This window comes from Chrysemys picta, chromosome 4, assembly GCF_011386835.1.
Source record: "Chrysemys picta bellii isolate R12L10 chromosome 4, ASM1138683v2, whole genome shotgun sequence".
In the NCBI taxonomy this organism is placed as follows: Eukaryota; Metazoa; Chordata; order Testudines; family Emydidae; genus Chrysemys; species Chrysemys picta.
The window spans coordinates 146,796,624-146,823,034 of NC_088794.1; the positions used below are offsets into that span (position 1 = coordinate 146,796,624).

The 26,411-nt window shown below is 44.2% G+C and overlaps 2 protein-coding genes across 3 annotated transcripts in view; one reads left to right on the plus strand and one right to left on the minus strand.

Moving 5' to 3' along the window:
• Window positions 1-674: 674 nt before the first annotated feature.
• Window positions 675-26,411, plus strand: part of LOC122172278 (uncharacterized) — a 139,676-nt gene continuing 113,939 nt past the window's right edge. The window contains exons 1-2 of one of the 2 annotated variants that reach the window (XM_065593930.1): window positions 675-1,067; window positions 5,158-5,208. The gene's annotated coding sequence lies outside the window, so the exon portion shown is untranslated. The remainder of the gene's footprint in view (window positions 1,068-5,157; window positions 5,209-26,411) is intronic. The other variant, XR_006172429.2, reaches the window with a different exon arrangement.
• On the minus strand, window positions 23,488-26,028 carry LOC135983233 (uncharacterized). Its single transcript, XM_065593900.1, has 2 exons — window positions 25,052-26,028; window positions 23,488-24,057 (listed from the first exon to the last, which is right to left on the minus strand). Exons 1-2 carry the CDS (start codon window positions 25,626-25,628, stop codon window positions 23,582-23,584), a joined length of 1,053 nt encoding a protein of 350 aa, XP_065449972.1. The 5' UTR covers window positions 25,629-26,028; the 3' UTR covers window positions 23,488-23,581.

Consider the following 26,411-nt stretch of genomic DNA (forward strand, 5'->3'; position numbering starts at 1 on the left):
CAGGTCGCCTGCTCCTCTCTGAAAATGTGCTGGTGATGATGAGGATTGCAGAGCATTGGGTTCCCCTGGAAGACAGTTTTGTCCAAAATTAACAAACCTCTGTGAATTGAGCAAAAGGAGAACTCCCGTAGCGAGCAGTAGTAAATAATTCCTATCTGTTATGTGTCTCGGCCAGAAGAGGTAACATTGCACACACAAAGCCAACTGGGTACATTACACAAGGCTTTAAAGAAAACTGCCTTGAAAAAAGAAAACTGCCTTGAAAAATCTCCACCCAGTTATCAATATTATATTCTCCTTAATTTCTTCAATTACAACAAATTAAGAAGTTCTTAAATCAGTTAAAAGGAGGGAAAACACTATTCTTGATCTTTGTGCACATTCTAAATTAAACGATATAGGGCTAGGCTGGGAACCCTTGAATGGGATTACTTATGTGAGTAACTGCTCACCAGTTTCAGAGTAGCAGCCGTGTTAGTCTGTATCCGCAAAAAGAACAGGAGTACTTGTGGCACCTTAGAGACTAACACATTTATTAGAGCATTTAGTGTGAGCAAGGGGTTCATAACCTAGCCCCTACTGGGCAGGGAAGACGCTCATGGGCCCTCATTTCTTACCTCTCTGTCTCAGATGAAATGCCAAATTGCATTTCTAGGCAGGTGTAGACACCATCAAACTCATTTAAATGACTGCTAATAATAGAGATGTTAATATGTCGCTCTGCGTGTGACTGGACTTCCCTCCAACAGCTCCATCGTGTGTGTCAACAAAGGATCTAACAGCTGCATGAGGAAGGGAAAGTGGTCTGTGTTAATTAGAAACTCTTCCTCAGCTTTTCCCAGTGGCAAACTATCAGTTGGTAATTACAACGCACCAGTAACTCCCCATTCTTCTCTGCTAATGCTGGGCAGTGAGCTAACAAGGAGGAGAGGAAAAGCTGGCGGAGGAGGATATGCTGTGCAAGAGCATTGCATGGTTTCAGGTTCACACTCTAACAACAAAGACAAAGCAAAACTATTTGGGGAATGTTTGTATCGCTCTTTTAAAAATGAAGCCTTCAATATAAGGTAGGGATCTTTCCCATTTTTATGCTTTTTTAAAAAAGATTCTCCTGTCAAAGATTGTTTTAAAATTATGAACCACTCTCACTTGCGGCTTCCTTGTGGATTTGCCACTCACTGTCCCAGGAGTGCAAATTGGTCCCTTGTCCTCTTGCTCCGGGGCGGGAAGTTATCTGTGCCAGACCTTTTCCTGGTGCAGATTACTTATTCCTTCACAGCAGGTCAGCTGTTCTGGCTGACATGGTGGAAGGGGTAGAGTCATTTCCACTTCCCTGTGACCCAGGATGTGGGGATCCATGCAGGAAGGTAAATGGAAAGGTGGGTGAGGGAATATCTTTTATTGGACCAACTTCTGTTGGTGAGAGAGACGAGCTAGTTTACTCCCCTCCCCCATGCCCTCCATGGGCACCTGGGGTGAGCTGTGAAGAGAACAAATGTTCCAATCCAAGTTTTTAACATATGTACATGATCTCGAACCCTTGTCACTAATCAATGGCTCAAGTCCTGAGCTGGGTTAAATTGACCCCAGCTGAGCATCTGGCCCAGTGCTCCTGTGACCTTTAAAAATGGCAGCTGCCGTGTTGTTTAAGATGTTTTATCAATAACAAGATGGACATCTAGGTCCGAGAGCAGGCCCAAAATGGGAGTGGAGGGGGACTTTTCATTCATTTTTTCCCCTTCTTTTGGTTAAAATTTCAATTTCAGTGATAATTTTCGTTAAATAAACCCCTCAAAACTTGAAAAGTGTCATCAGCTCTATAGCTGGTTAAAAAAATGAAAAAACAAAACAGAAAAAAATATTGCAAACATTTTGTCAAAATTCACCCCATCCCTTTTTCCCCACGAAATTTGATATTTAGATTAAAGTTTTCATCAACATTCCAATCATTCCAGCCAGTGTTACTAGACACTATGGTTGGAATAACTTATGTATGTACATAGAGGTGTTACTTTTGGATACTCAATTTCACTTGTTTCGGTGAGATGGGGGCACAAGCTCTGTTTTCAATTTTAGATGGTATCTATTTTGTGCAATTCATTTTTAATGCATTTTAAGATTCTGCTGCGTGTCTTGGCTTTGGTCCTAATTCAGCACTTACTTAACTTTAAACGCACATGCTTCACACCATTCCTCTGCAGCAAAACACTTACGCATGTGCTTGTAGCTCCTTGACTTTAGTGGGACTTAAGTACCATTGGTGCTAAAAGGTAACCACATGCTTAAATGTTTTGCTGAATGGGGATAGAATTACGTACATGCTTACAGTTAAGCTAATGCTTAAATTCTTTAATTAATTAATTAATTTGCTGGATACCATCAGATTAGGCCTGAATAAAGACTGGGAGTGGTTGGGTCATTACAAAATCTAAACTTAATTTCCCCAATACTAATTTCTCCTTACTGTTACTCACACCTTTTTGTCCACTGTCTGTAAGGGGCCACTCTCTTACCACTTCAAAAGTTATTTTTCCTCCCTTGGTATCCCGCTGTTAATTGATTTATCTCGTTAGACTGACCTCACACTTGGTAAAGCAACCCCCATCCTTTCATGTATTTATACCTGCTCCTGTAGTTTTCACTTTATTCATCTGATGAAGTGGGTTCTAGCCCACGAAAGCTTATGCCCAAATAAATTTGTTAGTCTCTAAGGTGCCACAAGGACTCCTCGTTTTTGCTGATACAGACTAAAATGGCTACCACTCTAAAACCTTTACTGAGTTAGGGTGTTTAGGATCAAGGGGGAGAGACAGACAAGTAGAGCAGGGAATTTGGCTTAAACGATCTCCCAGAGCATCAGTTAAGGCTGCTTTGGGTCAACTTTATATCATTAAAAGAGAGAGACAGGCACCTGGGATGAGACCTTGAGCATCAAATTTCTAGCTGAAATGAGTTTTTTATGGCCATAAAACAGTTCCACAGCGTTGGATAGATGGGTTTGTAATGGAAGGACTGTTGGCATAATCATAGCCATCAAACTGAATGGAGACTTGGAAAGAGCAGTGCTTGATAACAGCTGTGTTGGCAATGAACATTTTTAGCATCCAGTTCAGAAAGCAGCTCTGTACCATATATGTAGAATTCTTCTGCAGAATTTGCATACAGAAAGCATGGAATGCTCTTTACTGGGTAGATTCTTTGCGTCTGCTATTTATTACACTCCCTCTTTCCCCTGAGCATAAGTGGCTGCAAAAGATTTGAGTTAGTAGAGAAAACAGGTGTGCCTGTTCAAAAGAATGAAAAGCATGTATTCAAAGTCAAAGTAGGATTGTTGTTTCAAATAAGATGTATAATACCAGGCTTCCCTTTTGGGGTCAGCCTAAACTGACTCCTTGGCAAAACTGGATTAAGGCGTAGGAACTATAAACCCAGGCCTAGAATCCCAGCTCCTCAAGTCAATTGATTGCATCAGAATATATTTTCATGGGGCAGTTCACACTACTCAGAGCTATTGTTCCAGGCTGTCTGCAGACTCAGGCAGACACCAATGCATTGGTTATGTTCAGGTTACATTTTTAAGCTTTTCTTCACAACTGTGAGGGCTAAAAAAGTAATGACAGTTGTGAAAAAAAAGTTTTAAAATGTGTCTAGTACTACCAGAACACCCCCGCCAGCTTGGGACTTGTGGGGCTCGGGCTGCAGGGTTGTTTCTTTGCTGTATAGACTTCCGAGCTTGGGCTGGAGCCCGAGGTCTCAGGCTCTCCCACCCTGCAGGGTCCTAGAGCCTGGGCTCCAGCCTGAGCCTGGAAGTCTACACAGCAATGAAACAGCCCCTCAGCCCCCCAAACCCTGCGAGCCTGAGTTGGCTAGCATGAGCCAGCTGCAGGTGTCTAGTTGCTGCATAGACATACAGAGAGACTCTTACGGCTGGTCTTTGCCCTAACCAGGGTATTCCCAAATAGGTTTGGGAAATGCAGAATTTGAATGCATGGAGTTCCTCTGGAATTCTTCTGTTGGTGGCAGTAGGTTTTGCCTCCCTCCTCGACCAAAGTAGCTGAAGGTGTGGCTCACAGAACTATGCATCTCCTAGCTGCCTCCCACCTTCCCTGCCTCCAGGAAAGCCCAGCTCCAGGATGCTGGAATTTGGCCAAGACAGCGGGGTTAATACCCTCAGTCTGGCAAAAAGTGCTGTCAAATCTTTAATGACCACAAGTGGTCAGGACCTCACTTTTATATGTCATGTGAAAGACTGCATCCCCAGCAGCACAGTGCCCCAATACCATTTTGGGTCACTGGTTCCGTAGTGACTCAGAGGGAAGAGATCCATCTAATGAATCGCCATCATCACTTCTTATAACAACTAGATGTTCCATGGAGGTCTCTGATTCAAACACTGACCTGACCCCACCCGACCCTGCATAGCTTGTGAGATCTGATGGGATCACAGCATAAGATGGTATATGGCTAATTGATTTTACACCATGTTTGGTGATAGCGGCACTATCTTTCCTTCTGGGGAGAGGGACAAAGTGAATAATGACAGATATTGTAATTCTTTTGGTGTTTCTGCTCAGTTTGTCAAATCATTGTTTATTTTTTCATTGAAAATCACTGAGTTCTGAATGGAGGTGAAATATGAATGGCCCGTGTCTCTTTCGTATCCAAAGGAGAACACCTAATGGTGATATCCTCTCTCTGTCCCTTCACATACAATCCTGTGAACATACATAGGATGGGCCAGTTGATAGGATGTGAGTTGGGGAGAGAGAAGGCACGTGTTCTAGCCTGGCTCTGCCACCTACTCACTATATACCAAGTCACTTATACTCACATTTGCAACTGTGGCCTTTAATTTTTGAGTGTCCCATTTTTTGAGTGTCCAGCTTGAGATACCTACATTATCTCAGGTTGAGACCCAAACACTGAAGCATCAAAAATCAATGGCCTCTTGAAAACTCTGGACTAAATCTTGGTGTGTCTCAATTTCCTTGTTAGGCATTTATATACCATATGGATGAACGTGGTGTAGAAACTTAGATTTCATGTATAGAACAAAGGTAAACTTACCTTTCATGTTCTTTATTTGGGCTTGAAATAATGTTTGAACAATGTCCTTTGTATGTAACTTACAAAAGGCTTCACTGTTTTAAAATAAAGGTTCAAGGTTGAAGGACAAGTGGACGATTTTGGAAGCATCTCTTATTCATGGTAAGCACACCATTAATTTCTTAATGCTCTGTTTTGTGTTCAGGGAGGGAGAGGCTATTCCCATGGTTTCAAAGGAAGAGTCTATTGAATATAGCACCCCCATCTTCTCTCTCTTCATTGTTCCTCCCCAAGTCCTTAGGATTCCTTACAAATTACAGTCTTTTTAGATAAGCGAGCACTGTGCTATTTCAGCCACTTTGGAGAGGAGGGGGGTAATATAATAGGCTGAGAAGTGTTTTCTTACAATCTTAGTTGGATTGTTTGTTGTGGCCTGCAACAGGGTTCAGTGGCTTGGACTCTGACCGCCCCAGTGGGACTCTGTGTGGATATAAGAGTTCTTCTGCAGGATCAGGACCTTCAACATTGCTTCACACTTAGGACACAATAGCATCGTGATTTTGATAGGATGACAGTGTGATTGTACTGGGCAGATAGTGTGGCAAAAGAGGAGCTGCTGTGTAAGGATCTAAGAACACTGATATGTAATGTGCTTCCTGAGAGAGTTAAAAAGCTTTTCTTGTGAGGGGGGGAAAGGTGGACACTCACTTGTCAGAAACTTCCTAGTGGTAGAACATGGTTACTGATATTCCCTGGACACCTACATTCAGTTCATTTAACGGAGAAAATATGTCCACCAAGGATGCCAACTGTGATAGCCAAATTTCATCTTTAAGACAGCCCGAAAGCTCAAAACGATAATCCATAGAAGGCAACAATATCTCTGAGTGAAGTTTGAAGAAATGGGTCAATACCTTACCCCAGGATAACCAACAGACTCCCATGTGTAGAAGTAATGTCGAGTGTTCACTTCCCATGTCTCTGGAAAGAATGTTTCTATAAAAAAAAATTCAAAAAATATTTTCTGCTGTTGTGCATGTGGGCAAAAGACAACAAATCAAAAAGTCTTCAATCATCTCATCACCAAAAATATAACAAATGTATGCAAGATTAGCCACAATAGCAAAGTCTGTTGATTCATCAATTTCCAAGGCAATTTATGGACTCAGCTGCAAGTGACACACCAGTTGTTTTTCCACTTTATCACTTGTGTCAGGTATTCTTCTAGATACCGTATTGTTCGACAGGGGAACATTTTTAATTGCTTTCCTTGCTTCTCTCCTAGCACTACATTTGCCATGGTCTTCACTGCTGGAAGAATCAGTTCTTCAGCAATTGTGTGCAGTTTTCCAGCATTAGCAATTCTGTAGCTAACTTTATATGAAGAGAGCTTTTTATTTGAGAGCTTTCGTATTGACATGGGTTGTGTTAATAATGCTCCGTTTTCCAGCCTTCACTTAGCATAATTTTATTTGAAAAATTCTACAGGCTTATCTTTGTATGGAGCATGTTTGATAGCTAAATAGCAGCTGAGTTTGGCTGGTTTTATACACTCATCAGAAAGCACTTTGTAACATAAAACACATTGTGGCAACTGTATATCTTCTTGTACGACACAGGTGTAAAACCAAATTTAATGTAACGGTCATCATACGTCCTGTTCTTCTTTGCGCTTTCATTAAGTTTGTCACCTTCTGTATTTTTATGTTTCTCCCCAGTGATAATAATTAATGAGGCTTCTCTATCACCGACTACACTTCTGTTGTCACTTTGATCCTTGTTGATTTCACATATTTTTTCAATAGTAGATATATTTTTCTTTTTAATCCTTCTGCTTTTTAACCACTGATCCATTTTTGTCACATAACCCTTATTTTCACTTTAATTAAAATTATTTTGTGGTATAGTCCTGAATGGGCAAGTTCTGGTACTACCAGAACACCCCCGCCAGCTTGACCTCTCATGCACAATATGTGGTCCCACTCTGTGGAGAATGCCATTTTGAGAACAAAATGGAGTCCTCCGTGCAGCAAAAATGCCAGAACACTCTTCTGGTGCATTCTGGCCACAGTGAAGTTCTGGCCCCACTGCCCCCCAGCTCAAGGGATGGACCCCCGCATAACCCACAGTGGACCCCCACCGATCCAGGGACCCCCTCTGAATCTTATTTTGGATAAACTAAATAGATAAAGCTTCTTTAGTTTTTCATTGTAAGGTAGGTTTTCGAGACCTCAAATCATGCTTGTAGTTCTTATCTGAACCCTTTCCAATTTGTCAACATCCTTTTGAAATGTGGACACCAGATGTCAAGGCTGATTTTCCCACTCTGGCACTTTGAGTGCAGAAGGTGGGGACTCACAAGGGCTCTAAAAATTAATACTTGCCACTCCAGGCTTGTATTAAACTCCCAAGGTTACAGCTTTCTCTGACCTTGGATTGGTAGATGCTACCGCCACCCAAGTGCAAAAGCCCTTTGAGAACACAGGAAGGCACACTTGAGAATTCCTTCCTGTGGGGTACCCTCAAGCTCTTTCACCCCCCCTCCGGGGAAGAGCTGAGAAACAGGGGGGGGGGGGGAAAGGAAATCAGCTGTTGCCACCAGCCTTCCTCTGCAGTGTGGGGCACGGGTCACTTGCTGGAGGATTCTCTGCACCTTGAGGTCTTTAAATCATGATTTGAGGACTTCAATAACTCAGACATAGGTTAGGGGTTTGTTACAGGAGTGGGTGGGTGGGTGAGTGAGATTCTGTGGCCTGCGTTGTGCAGGAGGTCAGACTAGATGATCATAATGGTCCCTTCTGACCTTAAAGTCTATGAGTCTAAGACACAAAAATCCAATTCTGTTCTTAAAAAAGGTAAATTTTATTAAATAAAAAAAAGAAGAAAATACATCTGGGAACTCAGGCTTTTGCTAGATTAAAAAAAAAACAACTACAAGGACTAAGCATCAAGAATAGCTCTCTTGAGGTCCAGCTTAAAGGTTACAAGCAAAACAAAATCATCTGGAGTTAGCACAGGGGAATCCACAAGCCATAAAGAAATAAAAGGGATAAACCTAATTGCGTCTTCCTAGACATTTCCTGATCTACTTACATATCTGGGGTTTTAGATGAGTAGTTTCTAGGTATGATGCTGATGATTTTTCATACCTGGCCCAAGCTTCTCACAGCATAACTGCTCCCTGTTTACCTCTCTCCGAGAACAGACAGACAAAAGGGGAGTCTTGTTTCAATTTTTAAAAGTTCTAGCCTTCCCATTGGCTCTTTTGGTCAAGTGCCCACTCACTTCCTTTTATCTATGCATCGAAGTGAGACTTTTTAACCCTTTACAGGTAGAGCAATTAGAGAACAGCTACTAAGAGGGATTTTATAGCTACTGGCTGGCTGGGTGTCCATAAAAGGGAGCTACCCCCCATCCCCCTTCATTTATCACATCAGAACTGGGCACAGTATTCCAGTAGTGGATCCAGTAATGCCATATACTGTGTTAATACCACCTTCCAACTTTACTCAATATTCTCCTGCTTAAACATCCAAGTATTGTGTTAGCTTTCTTAGCCACCACATCACACTAAGTGCTCACATTAAACTGATTGTTCACCCACGTCCCTAAATCCGTTTCAGGATTGCGGCTTTCCAAACTACAGTTCTCCACCCTGTAAGTGTGACCTATACTCTTTATTCCTAAATGCATGACCTTTAAAATATATGTTATTCAAATCAGCCCAAGTGATCCAGTGAGACAGATTACTCTGCAGAACTGACCTGATCTTATTGTTTACTGCTCCACCAATTTTTGTGTCATCTGCAAACTTTACCAGCAATGATTCTATATTTTCTTCTAAGTCATTGATAAAGATATTGAATAGCATTGGGCCACAAACAGATCTCTGTGGGACCTCACTAGAAACACCAGATAATAATTTCCCATTTACGACTTCTTGAGATCTATCAGTTAGCCATATATTAATCCATGTAATGTATGTGTCATTGATTTTTATATAGTGCTGATTTTTTCATCAGAATGTAGGGCAGTACTAAGTCAAATGCCTTATAGAACTCCAAGTACATTATGTCAGCGCAGTTAACTCTATCAGCCAAACATGTAATCTCATCCAAAATTGATATCAAGGCTGTTTGACAAGACTTATTTTCCACAAAACCATGTTGACTGGCATTAATTGTGCTGCCATCCTTTGATTCTTTATCCATAGCAACCTTTCCATGATTTTGCCTAGGATCCATGTCAGGCTATCTGGTCTATAATTGTCCAGGTCATTCCATTTACCCTTTCAGTATTGGCACATTTGCCTTTTTTCTACTCCTCTGAAATTTCCCCAGTATTCCAAGATTTATTAAATACTAATATGAATGGTTCAGAGCTCCTCAGCCAATTCTTTTAAAGCTCTTGGGTGCAAGTTAGCCAGTCCTGCAGATTTAAAAACGTTCAGCTTTAGTAGTTTCTGTTTAATATTCTGCCTAGTTACTGTTGGAGTAAAAAGTAACACACACACACTTTCTTAGCTACTACAATGAGGGTTGCTTCAGAGCGTCTTATGCTAGATGTGGGGGAGGGATAGCTCAGTGGTTTGAGCATTGGCCTGCTAAGCCTAGGGTTGTGAGTTCAGTCCTTGAGGGGGCCACTTAGGGATCTGGGGCAAAATCAGTACTTGGTCCTGCTAGTGAAGGCAGGGGGCTGGACTTGATGACCTTTCAAGGTCCGTTCTAGGCAATAGGATGTCTCCATTTATTTATTATTTAATTTATAGAGCAGACATATACACATCCATATGCATATCTGTGGTCCTGATAACCACAGACTTCAGCTGTTGACATTTTATTCTGTGCCTCTTCTAGGTCTGGGGGCATGAGGGCAAAGGTGGCTTTATGCCATCTGTGTGGCCTCCTGACTCTGGGAGCTGAAACAGCCACTGGAATAATTTAGGCAGTTCAGGGAATCTCTATATCACGCCAACCCTATGAAGGCTGATACGAGCGGCTCCACAACACAGAGCTGCTCAGAATATACCTTACAGCCCTGCCCTGCCTTCAGGGCCGGCACAACCCATTAGGCGACCTAGGCGGTTGCCTAGGGCACTACAATTTGGGGGGCGGTGGCCGCGGCGGTATTTCGGCGTCGGGACCTTCCGTTGCCTTTGTGGGGGGCGGCATTTCGGGGCGGGACCTTCTGCCGCCTAGGACGGCAGTAAAGCTGGCGGCGCTCCTGCCTGCCCTACCTCCCTTTATTATTATTTATTTGTGTTACCATAGCAACTGGGATCACTAGTCGTGGACCAGGACCCTATTGTGCTAGGGACTGTACAAACAGAACAAAAAGATGAGGCTTGCAATGGGTCATACATTGTCCTACACATTGTCCGTGCCAGAATGGATTCTTCCCTGTCCATCTGTGTGGGGCTTTTAGGCCCCATTTGCTATAGGGCATGGAGCCATAGTGGGTGGGAGAATGCCTCCCACTGTGTTTATTTTTCACCTTTGTATTGTTTACCTGCATATATTTTATGCTTTCAGGACTTTAGAGAGAGCTTCAACTATTTTGCCGGTTGCTTCTTCCTACAAGGAGTAACACAAATAGCAGATTAATCCCCAAACAGTTGATCCCCATTTACAAAAGAGACGGTTGAGACTGGCACAATATCTGAAAAATGAAAAGCCCACTCAGCAATTACTTTTCAAGGTCAACTTTCAGGCATTTTGCCAAAAAAAACCTAAAAATTATGTTGGTCATCAGCTGCCATTGCATCTTGCTATTACAACTTGTGCTAATGACTGTTTTGAAGACTAATATATATGTCTTAATGAATTACCCTGGAGAGTTTTCATTCATTGTCTGGGTTCAGGGTTTTGGCAATGTACTGTAATGACATTTGGTGTTACTCTTGCAATATTTTGTATTACGTTACTGCATGAATATAGACCAAAACTTTTTGTAGCCAGACAGAAAGCAGTCTGAAGGAGAGAAGAGACATAAATCAAAGTATAAAACTGCCCCAAATAATAAGTTATGCTTCACTATATTGACCTGGTAGTATGGGATAAAGCAGTTTTCCGCTTTTGCACTTTCCTTTCTCACTTTCTCTGTGAGTCTGCTTCAGGCTTGTTGAAGTTCTTCAGTAGAATCCAGAGTTTGTATCAAATGAGCTGTGGTGTGCTGCAGCACATAAGGGTTTCAAAGCAACAATTACGCTATTATTTCAGCAGAGATTATCTGTTTGAAATGAAACCTACACTGAATCCTTTCTGACCTGTTCCTCATTGTGATATTGATAACGAGCCACACTTTCCAGCCTTTATCTTACCTCCTACAGGGCAATCTTTTTTTCTGGATCTTAATTCTACTAATAGCACCGTTGACTGGTTGCCAGACAACAAACACAAGCAGGTGAAAAATGAATGGCTCCAGTCTGACAACTGATAACTACTAAAGACTTTTTATTCTCGGAATTCCCTCCAAAAATACAAGATGACCGGTTGACAGTCAATTACATTCCTTGTATGCTTCTCCCCCTTCAGATTGTTGATGCTTTGAAAGAAAGGGTGATGATTTTTCTACAGTTTCAGATTCTTCTTTTCCCCTGATCAGCAGCAAATGGCATATCCAAATGGTGCAAAATACTTTCAGATCAGATTGGTTAATGCATAGAGTGTATGCTTATCTAATTCCACTGCTTTATGCAGTAATGATACAATGGAAATGGGTAAACCCGATGTGCAGTGAAGGTATGCAAAATAGTTTGAGACCGTAAAATACTTTTCGTTTCTTTTTCTGATTTATTGTCCATGGAAATGAATTATAGACACGTGAAGAAAACAGAAGTTTTTATTTGCTGAACTCAGTAGGCTGCTTTCTGGGGACTTGAACTCTGCAAAGTACTGAAAAAAAGATTACTGCATTCCACTGACAATTTTTTTGTTTGAACCAAATAGGAGATATACAGTGCCCTACCTGTCTGCTTCCCAAACAAAAACTCAAGGCCATCTATTATTAATCTGCTGTATATGTAAAAGAGAAGATTAAGGCCTTGAATCAGCCAAGCATCTAAGCACATGCTTAATTTTAAGCACATGTTTACGTGCTTTGCTAAATCAGAATGGTCTTAAGAATGTGATTATCTTTAATCAACTGTTGTTAAAGCCAATGGGAACAGAAGGCTCTCAGTACCTTGCAGGATTGGGCCTTATATGAATCAAAACCTGTATTCCCAAAGGGTCAAGATCCTGAGCTGGTGTAAATTGGCATAACTGCACTGATGCTTGTGAAGCAACACTGATTTACACCAGCTGAGGATCTGGCCCCTAGACCTGTTAAGTTTTTAACATTTGAGCATATGATTATAAAGTAACCAGTTAGTGCTATTGGGAGTATGGTTGGCTTTGCTGGAAAATATAAAAGTATCAACTGTTCCTTCAGGGAAATCATTTTAATAGATAACAGCATGTTGTACAATGTTTCATCAGTGATATTTAGATCTAAATTAAGAGCAGTTGTGAGATGGGTTGCCGATTTTCTTGTGATAAAAGGGAAATAGTTCAAGAAATATAGACCAGATGTTATCTTAATCCAATCCTCATGTACAAAAGCAAAGTACGAGACGGTAATAATAGTCCATTCTACCTGTTTCTAATTTTCCTGTTCTCAAACACCCCCTGTGAAAAATAGATTAAACCCACACATCATTTATGAATCGGCACTAGAAGGGGTTGAGTTTTTATGGAATGTGGTGTGCGCTGCATAGACTGGAGGGTGCAGCCATTGAGTTTTGATGCATGTTTAAAAATGCTCCTCTGACAGTAACATTTAAGAGGGCAGCTCTTCGTGATTTAAAAGGCAAACAGCCTGTCTGGGTTTGAGTCAGACTTTTGGTTCAGCATATTCCTACACAGTTTCAAATTTGTCATCAACCTTTCTAGGGTGTATATGTTATAGACTCCAAGACAGGGGTGGGGGGGGTGTTGGGGAGGAGGAAACGTGGGGGGGGGAGGGAGGGTGGCGGCATGGTGATTCTCAGCTGCTATAAGTCAGCTTCGTTCCGTTGACTGAAATGGAGCTATGTTGGTTTACACAAGCTTGAGGATCTGACACAAAATGTATTAACCTTAATAACTGAAAACCCTTCACAACAAAGTGTTCCTCCACATCCCAGTGGGTAAACATTAACCAATATCTCTCCATACCCATTATAATGTTTAATACTTGCATCGTTTCCTATTTGCAGAGGCTTTTGAAACATTGCTCTTTGCTTGGACCTAAAAAGTTAAGTACTGTGTATTTGTAATGCTTAGGACACCTCCTTCCATTAGACTTCAGCTGAAATGAAACACTATACTTGGATCTTCGCGTCTGGGAGCCTGAATGTGCCAAGGAGGCATTTTTGGGAGCTCTGTGGGCATCCAGGACTCAAGACTTGACTTTCCACCATGGAATATAAAAATGCAGCGTTATTATAAATCATCATGTGGCGATTTTCAGAACTGCTTCTTTTTGCTTACTCCTCTCAGTGAAAATGGCAACAGCGATGATGATATAATGGTACAAATAAGAGAAATAATAAGGGTATTAGTAAGAGTAATTCGACTCCAGAGTACATGCTTCACAGTGTTTGACTCCTCCAAAGTATTTTTCAATCAGAATTAAGTTCTGTTTTCCATATTGGCTATTTCCATATTTCTGTGGATAGAGAAACAAGAGCAGGCAATAAGATGATTAATCTTTAGAGACTGCCCACACAGCTGGCTCTCTGCTACAAGGATTCTCCAGAGATGAGGCCAAATGTTTACTTTTTAAAAGAAATTCTTCACTCTTCAGTAATTTAAAAAAAAATTGTACGACTGCAAATGTATTTTGTACCCTTGTAATTTTTGCAACAGCTTTAAAGATCAGTAGAGAAGGTTTTGTTGGAAAGACTCTCCATGAAGGGCCAGAGTGCAAGCCTTTTACTCACGCTGGGAAGCAGGAGTCCTGTGGACCTTCTAAGGGGTTCATGCTCTGGCCTTACGTATATAAATATTACAGTGTGGTGTATCAGTGCTTTGGGAAACTACATTTGGCATTCTTTATGTAGGGAAATGTTTTTATTACACTTTAATGTATTAAATATAGATTAACAATCCAACCATTATTTTATTTATGTTGTGGTTGAGTCTAGAGGCCGCAATAAAGTATCGGAGCCTCACCATGCTTGGCGCTGTACAAATGTGAGCTCCGAAGAGCTGTCAGTCTAGGATTATGAGACGATGCAACAGATGGATCAACACAAATGGGTGGGGAATCAAGTAATGAAAAAGATGGGTACAAAAATCATGGTACAAGCTCAGTGAAACACACAAGGGAGCAGATCACTCTGTATAATATATACAAACACTCATCCCTTTGAGGTCCTGATCCCAAACCCATAGAAATCACTGGAAAGGTTTTCACCTTTGGCGCACTTGATGGATTAAAATGGCTAATATAAGAGAAGAAAATGGGTTGAAAGAGAAGAACTAAGAGATAGGGGAAAAAAGTGATAAGAGTGGCAATGCACTCTGCTAATCTACATCTAGATCAGGAAGATTTTGAACACTACAGCAGTAAGCATATATTTATATAAAAATCTAAACTTAAAGTGCAATTTGGAGAGCTTAATACTCGAAAGGCACTGATGGTGGTGGTAGTGGGGTGTATAGGTTAATATTCAAAACATGTTATTAGTAATGACCAAAGACCTTTAGTCTCAGGTCCAAAATTATTTTTTACAGTATAGAATGGGAAAGTAAGCTCTATCATGTTGGGCTATTTAGTAACCTATTAGTACATTCATCTTTTCATCATTTGACAGGTGGAAGTAGTAGTCCAGCTTTTAGTTTTAATTATAAGGGATTCCAGATGTAGAATAGGATAGAAATTAAAACCAGATCTACTCATATGTCTTTTCAAAGTATGCCAACTTCAAGATATCTGCTTTTCATTTCAAAATGTTATTAAAGCTATTACTAAGAAATTCATAGTCTTAGCGTACTCCAATAATTGACACCTTTAAAGTGACTAAATAGATTTAGAGTGTGCAGAAAAGTAAATTTGTCTTAGAAAATGACTCTAATCATCCATTTACATAAAATGGACAAATCAGTGTCTGTGTTCTGAAAGTCTGGGTGAGCAGCCTATGCAGATACTCTTCATGTCTAGTGGTTCCCTTCTTCCCCTCCCTGCTCTGAATTCTGGATCTTAATTTGTTGTCATTAAGTTTTACTTGCGCTGCTCTGTGATTGGAGGTAAACATTTAGGTCCTGATCCAAAGCCCAATAATGTCAATGGGAGACTTTTGATGAGTTTTGTAGCAAGCCAGGCTGGGCAGAGCTGATATCCCTAGCCTCTGATTGCCAGAAGCTGGGAATGGGCGATGGGATGGATCACTTGATGATTACCTGTTCTGTTCAATCCTTCTGGGGCACCTGGCATTGGCCCCTGTCGGAGGACAGGATACTGGGCTAGATGGACCTTTGGTCTGACCCAGTATGGCCGTTCTTATGTTCTTAAGCCTCTTCCATGTGTACTGACTTTAGCTGTGTTGCATTATGTTGTAAGTTGATGCATTTTTCAGAAAATTAAATCCAGAAACATTTTTTTGGTGGTGGTGTTAAATCCCTAACTGTGTAAAGAAACCTGCAGGACCTTTTCAAAAAACGTTTGCGTTCCCCCTCCCCCAAGTCCTATTTATCTAACACTATATTACAACCATGCAAATAAGGCTGCACATCTGACTTCATAAAAAGTCTGAGGTTTCCAGTCATTAGAATGATAGCTGGCAAGTCTGATAAATTAGAGAAATAACTTGTTTGGTGTAAACTGAGCCTGTTTCTGAGGCAGAAATGTTAGGCTTTTATCCTCTGGAGTGTGATTGAAAGGGTGAGAAGTTAATTTGGCAGCTTCGCTTCTATGGTTTCATAATGCTTCTCTCCCCCCTCCCCTCAGCTTCAGTGAAGGACTGTGATTTCAGTGCTTTGCGCCTGCCCTCATACAAGGCAAGAGCATGACCCGAAACGAAACCCCTCTCCCCAGGGCACATCCTGAGCGGCAACAGCTTGGCTCAAGTGTTTCTTATGAACAGCCGTCCTGAGCACTTGATCTAAATCATGCCATTTCCTTCACAGTATGGCACAGTTAACAAGTCAGTGCATCAACACAATCTGCAGATGGCAGTTCAAAAGGTGCACGTTCCCCAGCAAGATAAAGGGCAGTGAGTTCCATGGGTAAGCTCATTACTTGGATTCAGGCAGGGGCTCTGGAGGGGTGTGAGGGAGGAAGAGGGGGCAGGAGAATGCAGGTCTGCGCAAGTAGAGTCAGCATCGCGAGACCCATGTTATTGAAGTAAAGTGCAAACAGCTTGCAGAGAAAGGCTTCCTTGGGAGGCGGCGACCTTGTCTGCTGAAAGCAATGGAAAAAAGGAGTGAAACTGGTGACAATGTGCAGCACCTACTCTGCTTCATTTATCTGCCAGGCCTGGCAAATATAATGCAATTTCCTGAGCAAAGCCCTAAAGATCAAAAGAGGTTAGGAAAGCTATCAGCAAATGCAAGAGGCTCTCTATTGCCTTGCGTCTCACTTGGGAAGGGATCTGACTTCTGGAGGGTTACAGAGGAGATTCTAGAGAGCAGCTTACACTCCTACACAAATTACATTAGATCTAAACGTCCAGTGAAGAATCCGTGAGACATATTGGTCCTTTAGACTTCAAAACAAGCTTAAATTGGAACCATATTGCTGGAATGCGTCTTAGCTAACATTTATATTACTTCAGTTACCAAATCCAGACTGAGTCCCAGGACTCGGCAGGGGAGGACATAATATATTAGGAAGTAAGATGGGGGGGTGTGCACTTCTGGCCTCCTTTTTTATATAAATGTACAAAAAGTTTCCTCACACTAGCAAGGAAATGACTACAAGGCCTTAAAACGCTGATTTCCAGAGGCAAAAGAGGGAAAGTCCACAGCCCCTCCTCTGCTCCTTCCCCCCTCCCGCACCGTTCTGTGTGTGCCATGCCTTTGGGGATAGTTTGGATTACTTGCAATAAGGCTGTTGCATTGAAGCTCAGGTATCAGAGCAGATAATTATACACATATAGCTAGATACAGCAAAGGTCTCAGTGAATTGTCAGAGGATGAGATATATCTCGGGAGACCAAACAAGCCTCCCCTATACTGATCTTTGTAAATGAATCTCTTTGGGAACGATCAAGATGGTGCTTTACCACGAATTTCATTGCTTAGGAAAAAGGAACTCTTCTGAGCTGTTTCTTTCTCGGTTGCATCAAAAGCTGGCAAGTGAAGATTTTTTCTTTCTGCACATATTTTAACACGGAGGCACTGAAAGGGGGTAAGGGTCAGGCTGCTCCCTGAGTTTCCACAGTGGAACAGTTTGGGGTGGGTGAGGAAAGAGAGATTTGTAAAGGAACATTTTAAAAAAAGCTGCACGACAAAGGCTGCCTTTGCAATGAACCCTTGGGTATTGCTCCCTACCCTACTCCAAGAATTTCTACAGGGAAACAAGCACCCAGGTGGGGAGAGTAAAGGAAGGCTGACCCATCAAAGTCATATCCCATTGACTCCAGTGGAGTTACACCAGTGAGAAATTAGGCCTGCAGATTTGAGGGTGAAATGTCATGCTGCTTTCTTTAGCCTGTCTAACAGGTGCTGAGCAGCACCATCTCCCATTGGGTTAAATCCAGTGGTCCTGCCTCAGTTTTTACACAGTCCTTACTCAAGCAAACTCCAAATGGGTGTAGAGTTAGAAACTAAGTAAGGACCGTAGGATTTGACCCACTGAGCACTGTAAGTGCACAACACCTTTCACTAGGCCCCGTGTCTAGCTAGTGCTCACTGTCCTGCATGATGCTCTGTATAAGGGTACGTCTATACTTACCCGCTGGTTCGGCGGCCAGCAATCGATCTTCTGGGATCGATTTATCGCGTCTTGTCTAGACGCGATAAATCGATCCCGGAAGTGCTCGCTGTCGACGCCGGTAATCCTGCTCTGCGAGAGGAGTAGGCGGAGTCAACGGGGGAGCCTGCCTGCCGCGTGTGAACCCGCGGTAAGTACTTTTAAGTTCGAACTAAGGTACTTCGACTTCAGCTACGTTATTCACGTAGCTGAAGTTGCGTATCTTAGTTCAAACTGGGGGCTTAGTGTGGACCAGGCCTAAGTGTTGCTCTCCCTGAGTCCAGTGGATTAAGGATAGAGTGCTTACTCCTTACCTCCGAGCTTTTCCTGGCTTTTGTGAGCCCGACGGGACACTGGCAGCTGAGGGCGCTCAGTTTGAGTGTTGGACTATAGCCATCCCAACCACTGCCAGAAAGGTCTTTACATGTGTACGTATGTAGCCATTTTACAGAAGTCCTATTTGCTGCTCTCCTCTCGTGCAGTGACCCTCCAACTGTGCTCTGTGGATCACTGGTGGCCACTTAATAACATTCATATCCACAGACGCTGGGCACTTCTTATTAGACACAGACCCACAGTGGGGGCATTGTGGAACCTCACTGCCCTAGTAGAAGCTCAAAGAAGCATTGTGTTCCCATGTGCGAAGGGGCAGCAAGAGCACCTTGATGGGGGAGCTGTATGCACTCCTCTCTGCAGCCATGGCCCTGCCTCTTTTGGGGTGGCTAGTCACTGGAGGCACCAGTGAGGAGCTGTCTGTGTGCTCAAGGCGGGTGGGTCTTGTGCAGATGAACTTTTCTTTGTGGCTAGTCAGAATCAGGTTGTCTGGGGCTCCAGCTTCTTCACAGTGTGGTTGGCAGGGGGTTGAGGTCTGGCAGCTCTGATCTTGGGCTGTGCCCTGGAGTTAGGTTCCAAAGAACTTCCTTTTGGATCCCAGTTTATATAGTTAAAGTTGAGTCCTGCTTAGTTCTACCTCAACCAGTCATTTTAAACTAAAATACTACAAAACAGTATTTTTTACCAATCACAGCCCATTTCGAAACAATTCTTTAACCAATTATGCCCCACCACTTCAGTTGATTTAAATTTTGTTGCAAAATTAGTTATGCAACAGACAGAAATAAACAACGAATCAGACAGAGACCATCCAGATAAACAAAAGAGAAGGAGGCACCATAAAGGCAAAACAATAGCTCACTGGCTTGAGCATTGGCCCCCCTAAACCCAGGGTTGTGAGTTCAATCCTTCAGAGGGCCACTTAGGGATCTGTAGCAAAAATGTCTGGGGATTGGTCCTGCTTTGAGCAGTGGGTTGGACTAGATGACCTCCTGAGGTCCCTTCCAACCCTGATATTCTATGAATAGAAGTATAGATTTCACAAGCACAACTCTTGATAAGAGATTCCTTGCCAGACAGAATGCTATGAAACAAAGTTTTCTTTAAACATCTTGAGATCTGCTTCTTTACCTGGACTAGCTGTAAGTCATTAGACTTTCTTCTTAGTACTGCAGTGTGTTCTTTCCTTCATGTAGACCAGGAGTCGGCAACCTTTCAGAAGTGGAGTGCCGAGTCTTCATTTATTCACTCTAATTTAAGATTTTGCGTGCCGGTAATACATTTTAATGTTTTTAGAAGGTCTCTTTCTATAGGTCTATAATATATAACTAAATTATTGTTGTATGTAAAGTAAATAAGGTTTTTAAAATGTTTAAGAAGCTTCATTTAAAATTAAATTAAAATGCAGAGCCCCCCAGACTGATGGCCAGGACCTGGGCAGTGTGAGTGCCACTGAAAATCAGCTCGCGTGCTGCAGGTTGCCTATCCCTGATGTAGACTGAGCTTTGTAGTGTATTTAGGGCAGTGCTTAATCTGTGCCAGGGATTGCCAGGACTGAGCCCTGACACCTCTCGGCTTGCTGCATCAGTTATGAATGTAAAAAAATTGCTTGAGCTCCAGCACCCAATTGCTTTAGGCCCAGCACCTCTTTCATTACAAATTAAGCACTGATTTAGGGCCCTGGGTCCTCTGAGTCCATTGCTACTTTGGTGTCAGGTTATTATAGATCATGATGCTATCTCTGTTGTCACTATTCAATATTTTCATTAATTTTCATTCATAATTTGGATAACAGGGTAGAGAGTAAGCTTATAAAATTTGAGGATGACACCAAGCTGGGAGGTATTGCAAGCACTTTGGATGACAAGGTTAGAATTCAGAAGGATCTTGATAATTTGGAGAATTGGTCTCAAATCAACAAATTGAAATTAAATAAAAACACAAGTACTAGAGGAAGGAAAAATCAAATGCACAAAAGGGATGGCTTAGGTTTATTTCATCCTGCCTCAGTGCAGGGGACTGGACTTGACTTCTCGAGGTCCCTTCCATTTCTATGGTTCTGTGAAAATGGGGAATAACTGTCTAAGCACTAATATTGCAGAAAAGGATCTGAGAGTGATAGTGAATCACAAATTGAATATGAGTCAACAATGTGATGCAGCTGCCGAAAAGGCCAATATCATTCTGGGATCTATTAACAGGATTGTTGTATCTAAGACACTGGAGGTAATTGTTCCACTCTACCTGCACCGGTGAGACATCAGCTGGAGAATTGTGTCCTGTTTTGGACAACGCACTTTAAGAAAGATGTGGAGAAACTAGAGAGTCCAGAGGAGGGAACAAAAATGATGCAAAGCTTAGGAAACTTGACCTATGAGGAAAGGTTAAAAAAACTGGGCATGTTTAGTCTTGGAAAAAGATGACTGAGGGGGGACCTGATAACCGTCTTCAAACATGTTAAGGGGTGTTATAAAGAAGATGGTGATCAATTGTTTTCCATGTTCTCTGAAGGTAGGACAAGAAGTAATGGGCTTAATCTGCAAAGGGAAATTTAAGTTAGCTATTGGGAAAAATTTCTAACTATCAGGATAGGTTGTAGAACTATAAGGGAGGTTGTGGAATCCCTGTCATTGGAGGTTTTAAAAAACATATTAGACAAACACTTGTCAGGGATGGTCTAGGTTTACTTAGTCTTCCCTCGGCACAAGGGGCTGGACTAGATGACCTGTTGAGGTCCCTTCCAGTCCTACATTTCTATTACTCAAAAAATGAGTCTTCAATTATAGGGTGCAAACAGGCACCAAAATCTTGGTTTACAAAGCTTTTGTCATCCCCACCCTTCTCTATGTGTCTGAGGCCTTGTCTACACTACGAGAGTAGTTCGATTTTACTTGCATCGAATTTTTGTAATCGATATTGCAAAGTCGAACGTGTGTGTCCACACTAAGGACAGTAATTCGACTTTGTGCGTCCACACTAACGGTGATAGCGTCGACATTCGAAGCGGTGCACTGTGGTCAGCTATCCCACAGTTCCCGCAGTCCCCTCTGCCCATTGGAATTCTGGGTGTAGCCGGCAATGCCTTCTGGGTAACAAAATGAGTCGAGGGTGCTTTTGGGAAACTGTCGTCATCCGTCCATCACTCCCGCCCTCCCTCCCTGAAAGCGCCGGCGGGAAAACAGTTCGCGCGCTTTTCCAGTCATTGACAGCGCGGACGCCACTGTACTCCGAGCATGGAGCCCGCTGCGACCATCGCTGCAGTTGTGGCCGCTCTCAACGTCTCGCAGCTTATCATAAAGGTTTCCCTGAGGCAGATGCAGAAAAGTCAGGCAAGGAGGCTACGGCACCGCGGTGATGTCCTGAAGTCTGAGAGTAGCACAGACCTGTCAGAAAGCAGGCGACCCAGCGCCGAGGACATCACAGTGGCAATGGGTCATGTTGATGCCGTGGAACGGCGATTCTGGGCACGGGAGACAAGCACTGAGTGGTGGGACCGCATAGTGCTGCAGGTCTGGGATGAATCCCAGTGGCTGCGAAACTTTCGCATGCGGAAGGGAACTTTCCTGGAACTTTGTGAGTTGCTGTCCCCTGCCCTGAAGCGCAGTGACACCCGGTTGCGAGCTGCACTGAGTGTACAGAAGCGAGTGGCCATAGCCCTGTGGAAGCTTGCAACGCCAGACAGCTACCGGTCAGTCGCGAACCAGTTTGGGGTGGGCAAATCTACCGTGGGGGTTGTTGTGATGCAAGTAGCGAAGGCAATCGTTGATGTACTGCTGCCAAAGGTAGTGACCCTGGGAAACGTGGAGGCGATCATAGATGGCTTCGCAGCGATGGGATTCCCAAACTGCGGTGGGGCCATAGATGGAACTCACATCCCTATCCTGGCACCGGACCACCAGGCCACCCAGTACATTAACCGAAAGGGATACTTTTCCATGGTGCTGCAAGCACTGGTGGACCACAGGGGACGTTTTACCAACATCTACGTGGGATGGCCGGGCAAGGTTCATGACGCTCGTGTTTTCAGGAACTCTGGTCTGTTTAGACGGCTGCAACAAGGTATTTACTTCCCGGACCACAAAATAACTGTTGGGGATGTGGAGATGCCTATAGTCATCCTCGGGGACCCAGCCTACCCGCTAATGCCCTGGCTCATGAAGCCCTATACTGGCGCCCTGGACACTGAAAAAGAACTCTTCAACTACCGGCTGAGCAAGTGCAGAATGGTGGTGGAGTGTGCTTTTGGCCGTCTCAAGGGGAGATGGAGAAGCTTACTGACTCGCTGTGATCTCAGCGAAACCAATATCCCCATTGTTATAGCAGCTTGCTGTGTGCTCCACAATCTCTGTGAGAGCAAGGGGGAGACCTTTATGGCGGGGTGGGAGGTTGACGAAAATAGCCTGGCTGGTGATTACTCACAGCCAGACAGCCGGGCGATTAGAAGAGACCAGCGGGAAGCGCTGTGCATCCGGGAGGCTTTGAAAGCAAAGTTCCTGAGTGAGCAGGGTAACCTGTGATTTTATAGTTTGTGTACTGAGAAGCTAAACCTGCCCCCGTTTCTTTACCCAGGTAATGTTGACTATCCTATCCAGTTACATACCCCCTTCACCCCCCCTCCAACACACGTGTCGAAATAAAAATAGTTCTACTTTGTTAAAGCACACCGTTTTCTTTAATACTGTTTTAGCGGGAATTTTTTAAAACTGGGACGCAGACTGTGGTGCGGGGCGGGTCTAGTGTTGTGATGCGAATGCAGCTTCTAAACTCAAGGATTGACAGGCTCCGCTGCGGTGGGATGCTTGTTTCAACGGAGCCTGTCAACCCTCCTGATCGGGACTGTGTGTATGGGAGGTCTATTTGACTTTGTGGCAGGGGGAGGACGGTTACAGATCCCATGCTGTGTGGCTCTGTGATCCTGTCTAAGGACCGGCGCTTAAGATCTGTAACTGCCCTCCCCCGCCACAAAGTCACAGAGCAACCCACCCCCCCCAACATTACATCAAAACAACCTCCCAGACTAACCGGGGCAACTAGTCACTGCATCACTGCACTGTGTATGTGCCCTGCTGCTGTGCCTGCCCCCGACTATGTACCCTGCCAAAGGAGACTGTCCTGTCCAATTTCCAACCCCCTTTCCCCTCCTCCTCCAAAAGAACATGATTGAAACAGTAGTTAACAGAAACGAATTTTTTATTATCAACTACACATGGCATTGGGAGGTGAAACTTGGACGTGGGCTTGTGTCAGGCGGGAAGGAAAGAACTTTTCAAATTTTGGGAAATGAGAGCCTTCTGCTACTAGAGCTCTCTGCAGGGGTGGAGTGAGAGTTAGCAGGGACTCTGCCGCCTCTCCTTCTTTGCACTTTGGGTGAGGTGGGTATGGGACTTGGTGGCGGGGGAGGGCGGTTAGAGATGGACTGCAGCGGGGCTCTGTCCTCCTGCCTCCGTTCCTGCAGAACATCCACAAGGCGCCGGAGCGTGTCCGTTTGCTCCCTCAGTAGTCCAAGCAGCGTTTGAGTCGCCTGCTGGTCTTCCTGCCGCCACCTCTCCTCCCGATCCATGTTGGCTTGGTGCATTCGGGTCAAGTTCTCCCGCCACTGGGTCTGCTGTGCTGCCTGGGCTTGGGAAGAGGCCATAAGCTCAGAGAACATGTCCTCCCGTGTCCTCTTCTTCCTACGCCTAATCCGCGCTAGCCTCTGGGAGTGTGATTCCAGGCTAGGTTGTGAGACAGTCGCAGACGGGGCTGTGGAAATGGGAAAAAGGGAGTGAATTCCTCTGAAAGATAAATGTAGTTGTGAACAAAGAACATAGTCTTTCTCTGTGAACAAGACCATGCACAGCACCTTTCACATGCGCACTCAGCACAAGGTCGAATTCTCGGCCTTCGCATTCTGTGCCTGGGGTCTTGAACAGCACATTTGAGAAGCGAGGCAGCACAACGGAATTTCTGTTGCAGGCAGACATGGTAAGCCGTACACTTGTGGCAGTTTAAAACTTTTATATTACCACTGGCCTCATTTCACATTTAAATCAATGTCAGTCCCTGCTGCCAGCAATCCGGCAAGCGGGAACTCTGCCCCTGTCCCACCCCCTCGCGGCTGTCCCCGGGAATGATCCCTTTCGGCTGCCCCTCTCCCGCCTCCACCGCGTGGCTGCAAACCAGCGGTGACAGTTCTGTAAAGGAACGGGAAAGCAGTCCCAACACTAACATTCCCCTACCTAATTAAAAGCAGGTCACCATGGCCGACATCACCCTGATGAGGATCTCCGAGAGCGACAAAGAGAGAATGCTCCGGGAAAGCCTCCAAAGACCAGGGCCGTATGCCGCCCTGCTGTGCAGAGCAATGATCCCCGAGTACCTGATAATCTCGTGGCGCGGCAACGTGTCGTACTTCGGAGGACCCAATAAGGCCGCTCTCCCCAAGAACCTCATGCAACGGCTTTCAAGTTACCTCCAGGAGAGCTTCATCGAGATGTCCCAGGAGGATTACTGCTCTATCCCCGCACATATAGACCGCATTTTACTGTAGCTGCAGTAGCAGGGAATACACAGTAGAGCGGCTTGTGCAGGACAATCACTGAAAACCGGACATTGCTAGATTTCTTTTCAAAACTTGCACTGCCCCTTACTAAACCGTTAAGCGCCTAGGGCACACTAATCATGAACAACCCATTCTTTTAATTGTTAATATTCCTGTTTTGTTAAAAATAAATGTTTAGATGTTTACAACACTTACTGGCTGATCCTTCACCAGATTCTGTGTCCGGGGTAATGGCTGGGGACGCTTCGTAGGGGATCTCTGTAAGGGTGATGAAGAGATCCTGGCTGTCGGGGAAATCAGCGTTGTGAGAGCTGCCAACTGCCTCGCCCTCCTCATCTCCTTCCTCATCTTCCCCGTCCCCTAACATGTCTGAGGAACCGGCCGTGGACAGTATCCCATCCTCAGAGTCCACGGTCACTGGTGGGGTAGTGGTGGCGGCAGCACCGAGGATGGAATGCAGTGCCTCGTAGAAACGGGATGTCTGGGGATGGGATCCGGAGCGTCCGTTTGCCTCTTTGGTCTTCTGGTAGCCTTGTCTCAGCTCCTTGATTTTCACGCGGCACTGCGTTGCATCCCGGCTGTATCCTCTCTCTGCCATGTCTTTAGAGATCTTCTCGTAGATCTTTGCATTCCTTCTTTTGGATCGCAGCTCGGAAAGCACGGACTCATCGCCCCACACAGCGATGAGATCCAAGACTTCACGATCAGTCCATGCTGGGGCTCTCTTTCTATTCCCAGACTGCACGGCCATCACTGCTGGAGAGCTCTGCATCGTTGCCAGTGCTGCTGTGCTCGCCACGATGTCCAGACAGGAAATGAGATTCAAACTGGCCAGACAGGAAAAGGAATTCAAATTCAAATTTTCCCGGGGCTTTTCCTGTGTGGCTGGTCAGAGCATCCGAGCTCGCACTGCTGTCCAGAGCGTCAACAGAGTGGTGCACTGTGGGATAGCTCCCGGAGCTATTAGCGTCGATTTCCATCCACACCTAGCCTAATTCGACATGGCCATGTCGAATTTAGCGCTACTCCCCTCGTCGGGGAGGAGTACAGAAGTCGAATTAAAGAGACCTCTATGTCGAACTAAATAGCATCGCAGTGTGGACGGGTGCAGGGTTAATTCGATTTAACGGCGCTAACTTCGACATAAACGCCTAGTGTAGACCAGGCCTGAGACCTGGGTAACTTACAGATGACATCTCAAGCGGCTGAAGTGGTTCCAACAGCGTTGCCTCAGGAGGATTCTCAAGATCAGCTGGGAAGACTGATGCACTAACATCAGCGTTTGCTCTGCAGTCAACGTCAGCAGTATAAGAGCGCAGGTCATGAAACACCAACTTTGCTGGTCTGGTCACTGTGTACGTATGCCTGACACTTGCCTCCCAAAGCAAGTACTCTTCTCTCAGTTAAGTCAGAGAAGAGGGGCTCGCGGAGGGCAACAGAAGCATTTCAAAGGCATACTGAAAGCACACCTTAAAAAGGGAGGCATTAACCCAACAAACTGGGAGGATTCGGTATAAAACAGAACACAGTGCCACACCATTCACCAAGCCACAGC